Source organism: Dufourea novaeangliae, unplaced genomic scaffold (genome assembly GCF_001272555.1).
Source record: "Dufourea novaeangliae isolate 0120121106 unplaced genomic scaffold, ASM127255v1 scaffold115, whole genome shotgun sequence".
NCBI lineage: Eukaryota > Metazoa > Arthropoda > Insecta > Hymenoptera > Halictidae > Dufourea > Dufourea novaeangliae.
In genome coordinates this window covers 1,865,445-1,879,102 of record NW_015373998.1, presented here as the reverse complement: position 1 = coordinate 1,879,102, position 13,658 = coordinate 1,865,445, and the positions used below count along the sequence as shown (strand labels likewise).

The window sequence follows — 13,658 nt, the reverse complement described above, 5'->3', positions numbered from 1 at the left end:
GTACATGCACGGCACGCAGTCACGGCGCGTAAATACGTACACAAGCAACCTATGGAAAAAAAATGTGCCCTTCGTATATACCCAAACATCTGATACGTAAATACCTTTCCCTTGATACAATTCCAACATCTGCAGGTCAATCGCGGCTATTGACGACCCTACAGAAAAAAAGCAGGTAGGACTATATCCACTCTTTGTTTACACAGTTTTATTACCTTTCTGTCCTTTACCAGAGATTCGAGTAACGCTTCCTTAGTTCAGTCGCGGTCATCAACGCGAAAACATCTAGTCGCCGCGAAACAGTTCTTAAATGTTTTTATCATATTGATTTAATTTGTTTATCATAGTGACTTTTTAATTGAAGTTAGTTTATTTAATGTCTATTCTGTGTGAAATGTCCGGCAACGATTCGTGTGTGCTTTTTTATAAAATATCGCAGGAAGATAACAGAGGTTCTGGTGCAGGCGTTATACATCACTCCTTCAGCTATAAGGTAGAAGTGCATTTTTTTAGACGACGCCAATGCATACGTTAGTAGTGTCGTGTCTCCTACGTTTACCACTTGTACGCAGATTGCCTGGTTTCAGGCGTTTACGTGCCAAATATTCAACTGTTAATAACTCGAAAACAAAGCTTCGAACACAATTTCGTCATTCTTGATTTTCCTATTACTTTCACGCGTAGAATCACCCCTTCAAGTTTCGGACACCAGTGAATATCCTGTACTTTGTATAACCATTTCACTTTAGTACCTATGGTCAAGACATACGTTTAAAAAAATCGCTAGAAATTCGGCGTGTTAATTTCTTAAGCCGTGTGTATACGGAACGGTGCACCGTCAATCGAAAGACCGTGGTCTGGCTCACGTGTGAATATGATTCTTTTTTACTTAATGTTAATCGAAATTTAAAAAGTGGCCGACGCGTCATCGCGTGTTCCCCCGAACGAAGCATTAGAAATGGAAGCACCTACACTCTTTTTCTATGTACATTTGTCAGCTATACTTCTATGTACATGTGCACACCTTTATATTGGTTGCTGATAAAGAGAGAGACAGAGACGAGCAAAAATGCTGTTTCGTTAATTTCCATGCGAATACGCTTACGGCCGCCGAGCTGCACGGTAAAACGCGATCATTTCGTCGTTCTTTGTGCCGCAAGAAGAGACGATCGTAAACTCACGACTTGTATATACCGAGGAGAACCCCGTTGATTACAATATCCGGAAGACTAGAGGACGAATTCGACTGTGTGTACGGATCACAATGGAAACTTAATACCGGATAATGGCCCAGAGTGTTTGGATGCTCCTGCTGGGCACCCTCTGTGTCCTTGCATGTGCTGAAACAAAGACATTAAGTGAGGTTCATCGTAAATAATATAAGGATATCAATTTTTGTTGATAGAGAGGATAATAAGATGATAGTTGAAAGCGTTAATCATTCCGTATTCGAATATTCTATGACTCTGTGTATCAGTGATTCAAGGAATAGATTCTTGTCGATGTAATGCCTACCAAGAAGAATATAAACTAAGGAATACAGGGTGATACAAAAAAAGGGTTCATAATTTTTAGGGTAGATAGTACTCGCCAAATGATGAAAAGACATCCTGCTAAACAAACCAGATAGTTGCCGAAGCGATAAAGTCAGTCGTTTTAACCAAAACAAAAAATTGTTTATAATATTGAAAATATTAATTTTTCTACTCACGTTTATCAGGACTTTTTTCCATCATTTGGCAAGTACTATCTACCCCGGAAATTATGAACCCTTTTCTTCTTTCACCCTGTATTTACGAGCGTTCGATGTCGTGAGTGAGTCACTTCGCGACATATTAAATGTGAACAGAAGAATTGATTTAGAAGTAGGTAGATAGTTCAAGGTTGTAAAACAACAGGCATTATGAGCTACGGAAGGCATATTTAAAAGTGTACGTCGATCGATGATCCGTCAATGTGAGTTTTGTATCGAAATGGAAAAAAAACATACGGAACATCTGTGCCAAATCTGAAAAACTTTTACATTCTTCTTTGAAGATATTGATTTTAGGACCTGTGTCAATTAAACGTTTTTTTACTTCACTCGGTTAGTACTATAAACACCTAAAATCTTAGACCCTTTTTTTGGAACACCTTTATATGAGGAAGAACATATGAGAAATCGTGTATTCTATTGTCTAAACATAAATTCAAATCGTCCCTTTATTAACTCTAATAAATGCAAATTCTACTATAATTCAAGCAAAAGAATTTACAAGTACCAATCAATCCCACTTTTATAAAAGATGTTTTTTAACACGATAGTTTACGTTCACAGTTCAAATTTGTTACTTTACAGTTCTATTTGGTAATATGTATGTTGTTATGTAACGATCAATATCAGACCACAGGTGTTCTGTTATCTAAATAGTTGCTCTATTATTTCAGATAACTGAAATATCAATGAAGGTCTTACCAAGTTTTTAAATTGTTTTACTTCCTTGTACCGCAAGATCGTGGATTCACTGTTGTCAGGTACTTTTTTTTTGTCTTATTTTTCACGTATCGCTAACCACGCGAAACGTACGGTATATCCGATACAGCATCGTAGAAAGGCAGTCGCGTATTTTACAAATACTGTTGCACGAACACATACCTTTTGTATGACGCGACGGTGGCTCGACTTTCTATACCCAGGAAATTGAGAACCTGTTGCTTCGTCGCTGAAAGACGTAGCATTTTTTTAATGTACAGCTCCAATGCCGCCCGTCTTTGCTCGAGCACCTTTGGCTGGCAGTTTCTTACCCTCTTCGGTGGAAACGGAGCGACCACCGCGTTCTCCTTTTTCAACTGCAAGTACAAATTAATATAAATGGTATTTCACCCACAATTTCACAATTTGGAGGAACAATATGCAGTGTGACGCGTTATACCTGGTGCCCGATTTATGGATTAGCCCTCGATATTTGAAAATCATGAGAAAAAAAATTAAACTTGCATAGGTATGTCACTACCAGGTGTGAACAACACCTGTATACAGGGTGGGGCAATAACTATTAGCACCTCAGATATCTTCAAAACTACGAGGTGCACAGAAATATTTGTTACCTAATGTGGTAACAAATTACTATGATCTTATGTAATAGGTCGTTGAACTCGTTTTAACCTTCCAAGTAAATATCCAAAGTACCTCCACCTGCAAAAAAATTATTAGCGCCATCGGATGGCTCTCTTCGTACTGTGCAATTTTGGTAAAATAAATATTTCTGTGAACCTTATAGTTTCGAAGATATCAAAGGTGGTAATAGTTATTGCCCCACCCTGTACCCTCACGAGCAAACTCGGCTTCCTGTGTACCTGAAATAAATTTACAAAGTTGTACGAGGCCTTTTCCCTACGTTACTTTTTCCCCTAATGGAACGGTAACAAGATTGGTGGTAGAATGTCAGCAAGCATGCGTTGAAATGCAAGCCGGTTATTTTCAGCACTTTCCGTGATCGTAATCAGATACCAATTGACAGAACGTAAAAGTGGCTGTCTTTTAAACAATTAAAAATTTTTCTTCTTTTTTTCAATATTCTCAAGTGCTGAATCAATCCCTCAAATGATATCCACGTATTATGGTATATTCTATACGAGGTAATAAGAAAGAAGGGTTTGAGACTTTAAGGGCTTATGGTACTCACCGAAAGGAGTAAAAAATGTTTAATCGATATGGGTCCTAAAATCAACCCTTTCGATGTAAAATTAGCTTTTATATTTACGAGCATTCGATATCGTGAGTCCCTTCGCAGACGTATATTGAATGTAAACAGAAAAATTGGTTTAACAGTACATTGAATTATAAGAATATTAGCGAACAATATTAACAATACCGTAAGTTTTTTTTTAGTAAAAAACGCAGCGTCCACGTGTATCTCACGATCGCAATGGAACCACTCAAATCACGTTTCTTTACGACGGACACACTTATTAAAATTTCTATTAAACTGCTGCCATGTATTGAACAGCGGGCTGTAGCATTTTGTACGGAAATACTGTACTAATTTAAATAATTTTTTGTATAAGTAATTTATTATATAACTTTTTACATTAAATAAAAAATAAACGTACTGAGCAGATATCGGGACGTGCTTAGAAATACGAACGTAAATTCATATTCCTGTGACGCGTCTTCAAAAAAAGTTACGATTAAACGGAAACTTATTTCTTCTGTTAAATGTCTTCGCAGACTGAGAAGTATTGAACATTCCTGAAGCTTTCAAAATTTTCGTAAAGTGTACCGTTCAGTCATTATTCGAGGTGATCAACCCCGAGGTTATCACATCTGTATAAGCGAAGAAATGAGTTAATTTATAGATTTGTATATTTGCAAAAGTTTTTCATGTTTAACAATCCGACAGAAGTAGATATACCTTTAACGTCGGTATCTTTAGTGTGAAATCTCATGTAGGCGGACAGAAGAGTATAAGTCAGAATTATTACTTTTTGCAGAGAAGCACTTATAATATTAAATATTAATTAGTTTAAGTTTAATATTAAATATTAAATATTATAAGTATTGATTAGCTTAAGTTTAATACTAAATGTTAAATATTATAAGTGCTTCTCTGAAAAACTAATAATTCTGACTTATACACTTCCTCCCGCCCACCAGAGAGGTATCAAGATATGTATAGTGCAACTTACAATAATTTGAAACATAATCACGACAAAGGAACCGTTGTACGCAAATGAAACTGATCACGCAATTAATATTTTACTCCACTCGCAAATCCGGAACGATTCGGACGCGATTCAATGGACACGAAAATACTGACTACTGCATATGCATGTTTTACAAATCGTTTTATCGTGAGTCAATTTCCAAGGGAACACTACGTAAATCGTGTATCGTTGGGACGGTGATGAAGCTCACTATTGATATGACTAATCACGCCTATATTTAAAAAAAATATTGCATAGCGCACATTACAGGAACAAATTAACGTGATCGTTTTACTGCTGTAAAATCATTATCTATTTGCAGAAATATTTTCGTAATAGTACAAGAAATATTAATTTACCTATGATTAAGTAGGTGGTAACACTTATTTGCACAATAATCAGACGGTAATTTTGTGTAAAAACTATGCATTACTACGAGCAGAAAATCGTCGATTATACCGAAACTACTCTTTAACGCAGTTAAACAATTTTGTGTAAGTTTAGTGGTTAAAATTACCGTGGAAGCCATAATACTCTTTTCTTTAAAGCGAAAAAAAAACAAATTATAGTAGAAAATAATTTAGTAAATTAATCATATACGTAGTATTATACAATTATTATTATTAGATTATGTTTATTCTAATTCATATTTTCATAAATTAACGTATCTTGAAATCTATTTTAATGCAAGTATATAGATTACGAAGTAGAAAATGAATATTCTTTTACATTCGTCCATAATTTTTTTTTATAAAATGACTAATTTCTTTAAGAAATATATGCGAATGTACCTTGCAAGAATTGTAATACGTGTCTATTAATATAATATTATAAGAAAGTACCTATTACATCCTATAACATCTATTTTAAAAGGTAGTCACAACCTGACCCAGTTTTTCGAGTCACATATAGATGTATAGAATCGTCTGCATACAAACGTCCTCGCGGTAAATGGTACGACCACGAAATAACTAATTATACGTGCAGAAGATACATTAAAGAAATATTATGGATTAGATAACACGAAAAATGAAATGTGAATGTTACACAACGATAGTGTATGGATTCAACTATTTTTTCTTGATATCTTATATTTTCATTTTTGCGATACAATTCAATCCGTTCGCGTGGGGCACCTTGTATACATAGGACAAGCGTGAAAATCTCAACTCCGGTAAACACAATTCACAATACAAACAGGTGTACACAGACGTTGCGTAACGCATGCGTGTTGTTCACTGACTCGTAGCGTAGTACACGCGTCTCTCCGTGTACATTAATCTGGATCACACATTTATTCATGCGAACGAAACTGAATGGGAAAAGAAATAGAATACGATGTGTCGCTGTCCTTGTTCCGTGCACCGAAAAAAAGCTGTCGAGAAGGATGGAAGTATCTCTATCACGCTCCCTCTTCTTCCGCGACACGAGACTCGTGACAAGGATTCTGTTTCAACTTGTATGACTATTCTTAGTACAATATTCGTCAATATATGAAATAAATGCCACCAGGTTTTCGACATTATCGTACTGTTATCATATATAATTTACTTTAAAAACAAGGTACAGTTGGATTCGATCATTAAGAAAAAGAACCGACGTTAGGATGAAAGAACAAAAGTTGAGATTCCGAACGTGCAACGCGAGATATGTATGTATTCGACGTTTGTCTGACTGTAAAGAATCCTAATTGCTGTGCAAGGAGTAGTAGAGTTTCAATATGAATTATGAGAAAACGTACCGTGCGATGTAACGCGCTGAATTCGCTGTATCTTCTCTCGATGAAGTGTTGAGTGCCTCTTTCCGACTCCAATACTTCAATACAGTAAACATAGTAGGGCTTGCCGTGTGACACCTCGGCCAAACGGTATCTGCTGATGAAAACTTGATACATTGCATAGCTAGCAATTTTCTGGGGTCTTGAAACACGCACGATAAACTGATATCACAGTGCCGGAACGAAACCGTATGAAAAATAAGAACGCTTTGATCGGTCTACTTTTGATCTATAGGTACTGGCGCCTGTCAAAACAGTCAGCAATCTTATGTATTTGTGCGTATGCCAGTATGCCACTGCGTTGCCAACTTCACCACTAGAAAAAAAATGGATGAAGAGCAAGTACCAACTATTTAAACGTATTTTGTACACGCAGCCATTAAAATAATTGTCAATTTCACTTTACAACTTGGAAATCGCCAACAGCGATAAGAATATTCTCTTAAGTCCTTATGTGTATTTAATAGTGAATAATATAGATTGAAAAATATCGAAAACTCATGTAATTTTATTTCGAATGGTATCGAATTTTCTATTGAACTTCTATGAATGAATATTGTGCGTGAACAAACGCGATTTGTAACAGTTTTGAAATTAAATTTAGTTTTTTATACGTAATGATAAATCTGAGGAATGACATGAGACGTCATCTACGTTAACACGGTCAAATTACTAACCAACCAGTACCAAAGTTTTACCGTAAGATGGCACTTAGTGTAGGAGTACACCCACGAGCAAACTCGGCTTCCATTAGGGGAAAAAGTGGCGTAAGAGAAACGCCTCCTACCACTTGGTAAATTTATTTCAAGTACCGGAATAAATGTTAAATTGAATGTTAATTTGACATAAATTTCAATAATTCCCGAGACCAAGTAATAGAAGGCCCTTCTCCTGCACTGCTTTTTCCCCTAGCGAGAGCCGGCTTTGCTCGCGCGAGGGTACAATATGTGATGAAATTCTGTAGTGTAGAGCGAAAATAACGCTATCTAGCGTACCTATAGCGAATCGACGTGTTATCATTGAATCAGAATCTGATGAAACCATTTTATTGGAATATTTGTATATCTTTCAATCATTATTTGTATGAAAACACGCGTTTTACGAAATTGCTGTATTCTGTAACGAAGTAAATAGTAAATCAGAATTTATAAACTTACCATAATAAGTGATTTACGTTATTTGAGTAAACGAATAGAATTAAAAAATCATTGTTTCCTCGTACGAAATCTGTTTATGTTTTCACTTTCGTAAAAATTGAATATGTTGCGCAGCCTATATAACGTTTTTCGTGTATTAAGTTTCGAATCTTGCTATTCCATATTGATGGAATAAAAATAGCATAGCATGTATAGTAGACTGCGGGGTCTTATGGTAGGGATGAGGCTTGCAGTAGAGTGAGAGGATAATACATGGAGTCACAGACTTCTCTTTCTAATGAGGCTGGGTGGAGGATTCTGCTACGGCTGTGTGGAGGCACTACATGCGTGCAGCATTCCTTCTCCTCATCGCCCTCCAGTCGCTTTCTCCCTTCCCTCTGCGATGTGCGAGCGAGAGAGGAATGACTCCATCTCTACTTCTGTCCTTCGGTCTCGCTTCATCCCTAGCATAAGACCGCGAAATCTATCATATATTATATATGCTATGAAAAATAGTCATTTGTGTACAGTGGTGCATGTGGTGTGGTAGTGGGGTCGTGGTGTATGCTGGTGTACTGAATAGTATTATTGAAGTGTGCTGTGCGCGGGTATCTTTGTAACATTGAAGCGGAAACCAGAATCGAGGAAACAGAAATGACATTTATTTTAAGGCCTTCTTCATGGAAATACATAATAAAAAGAGCACTCTTGCCAGTGAATCAGTTAACGAGTACACCAAACTTCGAATTCCATACGTCAAAGTGTAAATATATTGTCTTTTATGAAATATCTGTATGGAAGTCACTAAACACGATGTAAACAAATGATTTGAACGTGTAATGATGTAAGTCGGCACTGTAAAATATTTATCTATATTGAAAAACTTTCAGATTCTTTTCACGGTGAATATGAAATGCAAGATCCGAAATCGGAAGCTGATGTGTAGGTAAAATTAGTATAATCTGCGAACTACTGCAAATATGTTATATAAAATCATTAATTTACTCAAATACGATTTCATATTATCTCTTTTTTAGTGTTAATATAACGTTTATTGATAAGACAGGAAAAAGGATACCTGTTAAAGGAAAAGTAGGAGATAATGTATTATACTTAGCTCATAGATATGGAATTGAAATGGAAGGAGCTTGTGAAGCATCTCTTGCGTGTACCACTTGTCATGTATATGTCCATAACAATTATACAGATAAATTGTCAGTAGCCGAAGAAAAAGAAGAAGATCTGTTAGATTTAGCACCTTTTTTAAAAGAGAATTCTAGATTAGGTAATCTAAAATAAGTTAAAAATACTGGATAATTAGACTGCGGATTTTTATGCAGAATGCTAATTTCTAAAGTAATTTATGAAGACAGGAGAAAATATCAGAAATTATTTTTCCTGTTAAGTATCTTACTGGGTTCACAAGAAAATATAAACCTTGTTGGATCCAATGAAAGTTTAGTCTTTTATTGTATTTCACAGAGCCCTATATGCTGTAAATGCATAAAATCCGCAGTGTTACTGATAATAAACACAATCACGGTAGAATATTAAAACATATCCTATTATTTTTAGGTTGTCAAATTATATTAACAAAAGACCTAGATGGCATAGAATTGGAATTGCCACAAGCAACAAGAAATTTCTATGTAGATGGTCATACACCAGCTCCACATTAACATATACCTTATCGTGTATTTAAAATAATGTGTAAATATTTTGTTTATATCGCTAACAAAGTACTTGTATTTTATTGTGTATAAATCAAAAGTTATATACTTAAATGTTTTTACTAACCAGTAAGGAAGAATAAAATTACATTTTTCAGAAAGTACTTTAATGTATTTCATAAACTTTTAGAGCAACAAACTTAGTTTATATGACATGTTGTCATGGTACAATATATTTATTTCTTATACATTTGGATTATGATACATATCTTTAATTACAATGATACAAGATTTAAACATTTATGACATAATGAATCTGTAAATTAAAATCATACTTATTAATCTTGCAGCATTTACAGTATTAGTGAAAATACCTTATAAGTTTCTGTTATAAACCATTTGTATTTGAGCACTGCCAATAATGTAAAAATATTTTTCACTTCTGGCAGGTGCTTTTATGTTTTCCCAGTTTGACAAATTTTCAGATTTAGATTTTGTGTATACATATTTTAGAAATGTGCATACATTCCTGTGTTAATCAGTTCGTATACGCGTATGCAAACCTGCAGTTTTAATTTTGCATATATATCTGTTTCTGTGTCGATAATTATTATCACCAACATTGTCATAATATTATCATACAAACTATATTTATATTTTTCTGTTCATTATTGATCACTATAATTATAGACACGTTGTAACATCTCAGATCAATCATACTATGCACACATACTTTGTAATTAAAAGAATTTAAATAGAAGTACATTCATACAGTCACACTATGTCGTACAAAACTACACCTGTGAAGATGATTACATGTATATTTCTCATTTGGTATGAGTCATCACAACGGACTTATTGAAAAAATAACTTTTGTACTTATTTGTAACTAAATAACTATGATATTTAATTAAATATCATACGAAAAGAAACTGTCTATGTTAAAAGTCTCAGTGGAATACTTTGAATCGATAAACGTAGATAATTTGTTTAATATCAAAATTAAACTATTAATTTCTATGGCAGTAAACAAGTGAATATTTACATAGTTGACAAATTTTTAAATAAAGTTCTTCCAAATTCTGCATACTTATGGTTTCATAAGTTTGTATAGAATTCTTTTGTAAAAATACTGCTTTAGCGGCATTAGATTCATAATGAATGCATATTAAATTAGTTTTTACATACACAGAAAGCCAAATCATATTATTTTCATGTAGTGTCTCCCCTAAGCTCATTAAGTAAAAGTGCAAATATAATTGTTAAGTATGCTAGCATTTATATTGTAATTAAAGACAACATATTGTAATCTTGTAATATAATAGGAGTTACTTGTGAAAACAATTGTAATAGATTCTACTAGATTTATTACAGCTAAGAATATTTATTCAAAGAAAAGACAAGTACAGCTGCAAAAGAGAATATGAAGTCGGATATATTAATTTTTATCTAAAGTTGCCATTTCATTTTAACAAATGTAATTATATGTATATTTAAATTCTTAAAGACAAAATTCTATTAATACTATTTTACAACAATTACTTGCACATACACATTAAAAAAAAGGTTTTGAGCTTAGGGAGATAAATAGTACAATATTATTAAATGTGTTCTTGAAGTAACCAACTTCCAAAAATAGGCATAAAATTGGGTATGCTAGTTTGAAGCACTTAACTATGTCACAGAACTTCAAGAAACGAGTCTTAAGGAATCTAAAAGTATTATTTTAAAATGAAAATAAAAAGAAAAGGAAATAATTAAAATTAAATATATAATACACTTATACGTGAAATATTCTAGAGTTTTCAAAGAAATTACATCCTTTGTACAGATTTATAAAATCTATACGTACATCGTGTAAAATTTCGAGCACAAAAATTTTGATACAAAAAAAAATTGTTCCAATATAAAATATACTAAAAATACATTACTATCATTCGACTAGAAACACGAGACATAACAAAACTTACTGAACAGTAATATTGATTTGTTGTTTCCCACCATATTTATGTACGTTTCTAAAATATTTTTGCTTCTTCTCTTTAGAAACTAAATTTCTGCAGGAAGATTAGAGATTTAATGAATCAAGCCATACAGTCATTAATTTACTCTGCTATTCCAAAGCTGCATCTGACTTGCTAATCTATTCATTACAAATTGTATCTTAAAAATAATGTAAAAACTTTCTACAACATTTATAACATGATCATTGGGTCCTCCACCATGTCATTCTAAAAGCTTTGAAAATTGTAATCAAATTTCCTGCATTAATATTTGTGATCACGTACACCGAGCAAAAAAACAACTATGCTCACATAGTACATTCAATTATTCGTAACATTTTGATAAATTCAGATTTAACATCATTTTAATTAAAATGTAAATATAAAATTCAGATCCTTCAAGTGCATAAAACTCTAAAACCATGTATTATGGTTTGTAAAACTGGTAATAAAAAATATACAATAAGATCAATGGGAGAAGCATGTAACCAATACTTTAAAAATGATTGACCAAATTTCTGAATTCTGTCAGAGTTTCTTGTGTCTCCTGAAAGATTTATCTGTCGTATATATAGCTATAATGGCCAGCACAAATTTGCATCAAATTTGAACCCGAGCAGTGAGCTTAGTTGAGTCCACATCTACATCTCAAAATGATAACTTAGGGAAATTGATGTCTCAAATGTGTGTGAAGCTTGAGAGTCTATGTGTAGAAATAAAGAAAATGAAGAAAAAATTGAACAATATGACTACATATCGACGATCGACCACTGACCAGTCTATGCCACTGTATGACACAGTTACAACACAACAACAATATCCGCTTGCCACTAAATTCCCTATTCCAGCTTCCCGCTACATGTAATATACAACAATACACAATATTTAACATCGTAATAACCCCGATTAACAATCTCAAAATGAAAATTTCTCTCCTAATCAACTCAAGATTTCAATTTAAAAGATGATATCATACAATAAGATCAATAATAAGCAGAATTATTGCTAAAAACCAACTGCATCCCCCTTTCAAAAGCATCTTAATTTCCTAAACATTCAAATGGTGTGCATATCATTCAAGAGTTATAGAATACATAGAATGAAACGAACTACCTACTAGTTACTAGTAAAATTATAAAAATAATTAAGAGTACACATAGATGTAAATTAGAACTTTTAACAATGCCAATACGTATGTTACAGGACTATAATACATTATAAAATAGAGATTTAGATTTTCAAACAATCCACAGCATTCTATAAAAAGCAAAAGAGTGAAGTGTGCATAAGTTTTTCCTTCAACATAGATACATGTTTACAATATTATAAAACTCATTTTATCATTCAAGCTGAAAATATATTCCAATGAGTAATAAGCCTCAAACTAATAATACATGTGAATGAAGTTTCTTGAACTTATCTTCATTTTGCATGAAGTAACGATAAGATTGATAGTACTAAAAGTACCATGCTGGTAAATACTGATATTATTTAGCATTTAACATTACGCCAACATAGTAGCATAAGAAATTCCATTTAACGGATAAATGACTATATAAATATTAATAATATAATAAAAATACAAAGAGCACGATATAAGGAATCTTAAAAACAATGTTACGCTTGATAAAAAAAAATTATTTGCTATAGACATTTACTGTCATTCCTGAATGACTGCATATGATTTCTTTTAACAACATGATACAACTTTTAACATTAATTTTGATGCTTATTTGTGAAAGTGCAACTAACTTTTGACAACCAGTTTGTGCTAATTACTGAAATAGATTAAAAACCTTTACTATTTCCTGTCAAATACCTAAAGCTCAAAACATAAATATACACTTTGTTTTTAATTTGTAATTCAAGTAACTTTAACTCATGTAGTTCTTAAACAATTATATGAGAAAGTATATTACACATGTTGTCGGCACTGGATATAAATATGAAAATATAAAAAGTTCCATTTAACAAGAACGAAAAAGAGTCCAAGTAACATATATTATAGTGATAAAGTTTCATCACTTGAAATTTCAGAAAAAATGCTCAAAATAAATAAATAATGCCTTGAATTAATTATAAGAAATTTAAGAATTCTGTGATCATATAGTACGGAGTTTTGTTTTACTAGTTTCATTGTGAAGAGCATCACACAAGGCAAAAACTAGATTTAAAACTAGGAATACAAAATTTCGTGTGTCTCGTTTCTTGACTGAATTCTCACAATGTGCACCATGTATCACAAATAGTTGGTCAGTCCAAATACTGTTCTTATGGACCAATCATTCAGAGTATATGTTAAACAACGTCCATTCTCAAATTGTTTAATGTACAGATGTGACTAAATAATGCCTTTTGCTAATAAAATATACAAAATGTATGGAAT

General features: G+C 33.0%; 2 protein-coding genes across 2 annotated transcripts; one reads left to right on the top strand and one right to left on the bottom strand.

Moving 5' to 3' along the window:
* Positions 1-1,028: 1,028 nt before the first annotated feature.
* Positions 1,029-6,610, bottom strand: LOC107188109 (sorting nexin-24-like). The gene is made up of 3 exons (XM_015576356.1): positions 6,428-6,610; positions 2,636-2,829; positions 1,029-1,340 (listed from the first exon to the last, which is right to left on the bottom strand). Exons 1-3 carry the CDS (start codon positions 6,578-6,580, stop codon positions 1,178-1,180), a joined length of 510 nt encoding a protein of 169 aa, XP_015431842.1. The 5' UTR covers positions 6,581-6,610; the 3' UTR covers positions 1,029-1,177.
* Positions 6,611-8,210: 1,600 nt separating this feature from the next.
* LOC107188108 (adrenodoxin-like protein, mitochondrial) lies at positions 8,211-9,278 on the top strand. The gene is made up of 4 exons (XM_015576355.1): positions 8,211-8,362; positions 8,490-8,541; positions 8,637-8,884; positions 9,175-9,278. Exons 1-4 carry the CDS (start codon positions 8,254-8,256, stop codon positions 9,276-9,278), a joined length of 513 nt encoding a protein of 170 aa, XP_015431841.1. The 5' UTR covers positions 8,211-8,253.
* The last annotated feature ends 4,380 nt before the right edge of the window (positions 9,279-13,658 follow it).

Coding starts and splice junctions, on each gene's coding strand:
- LOC107188109 (XM_015576356.1), bottom strand. CDS start 6,580: ATGTATCAAGTTTTCATCAGCAGATACCGTTTGGCCGAGGTGTCACAC. Junction 2,830..6,427: donor TCAGCGCGTTACATCGCACG/GTACGTTTTCTC, acceptor TTGTACTTGCAG/TTGAAAAAGGAGAACGCGGT. Junction 1,341..2,635: donor ACCGTCGCGTCATACAAAAG/GTATGTGTTCGT, acceptor TCTTTGTTTCAG/CACATGCAAGGACACAGAGG.
- LOC107188108 (XM_015576355.1), top strand. CDS start 8,254: ATGACATTTATTTTAAGGCCTTCTTCATGGAAATACATAATAAAAAGA. Junction 8,363..8,489: donor CGAATTCCATACGTCAAAGT/GTAAATATATTG, acceptor AAAAACTTTCAG/ATTCTTTTCACGGTGAATAT. Junction 8,885..9,174: donor AAAAGAGAATTCTAGATTAG/GTAATCTAAAAT, acceptor TATTATTTTTAG/GTTGTCAAATTATATTAACA.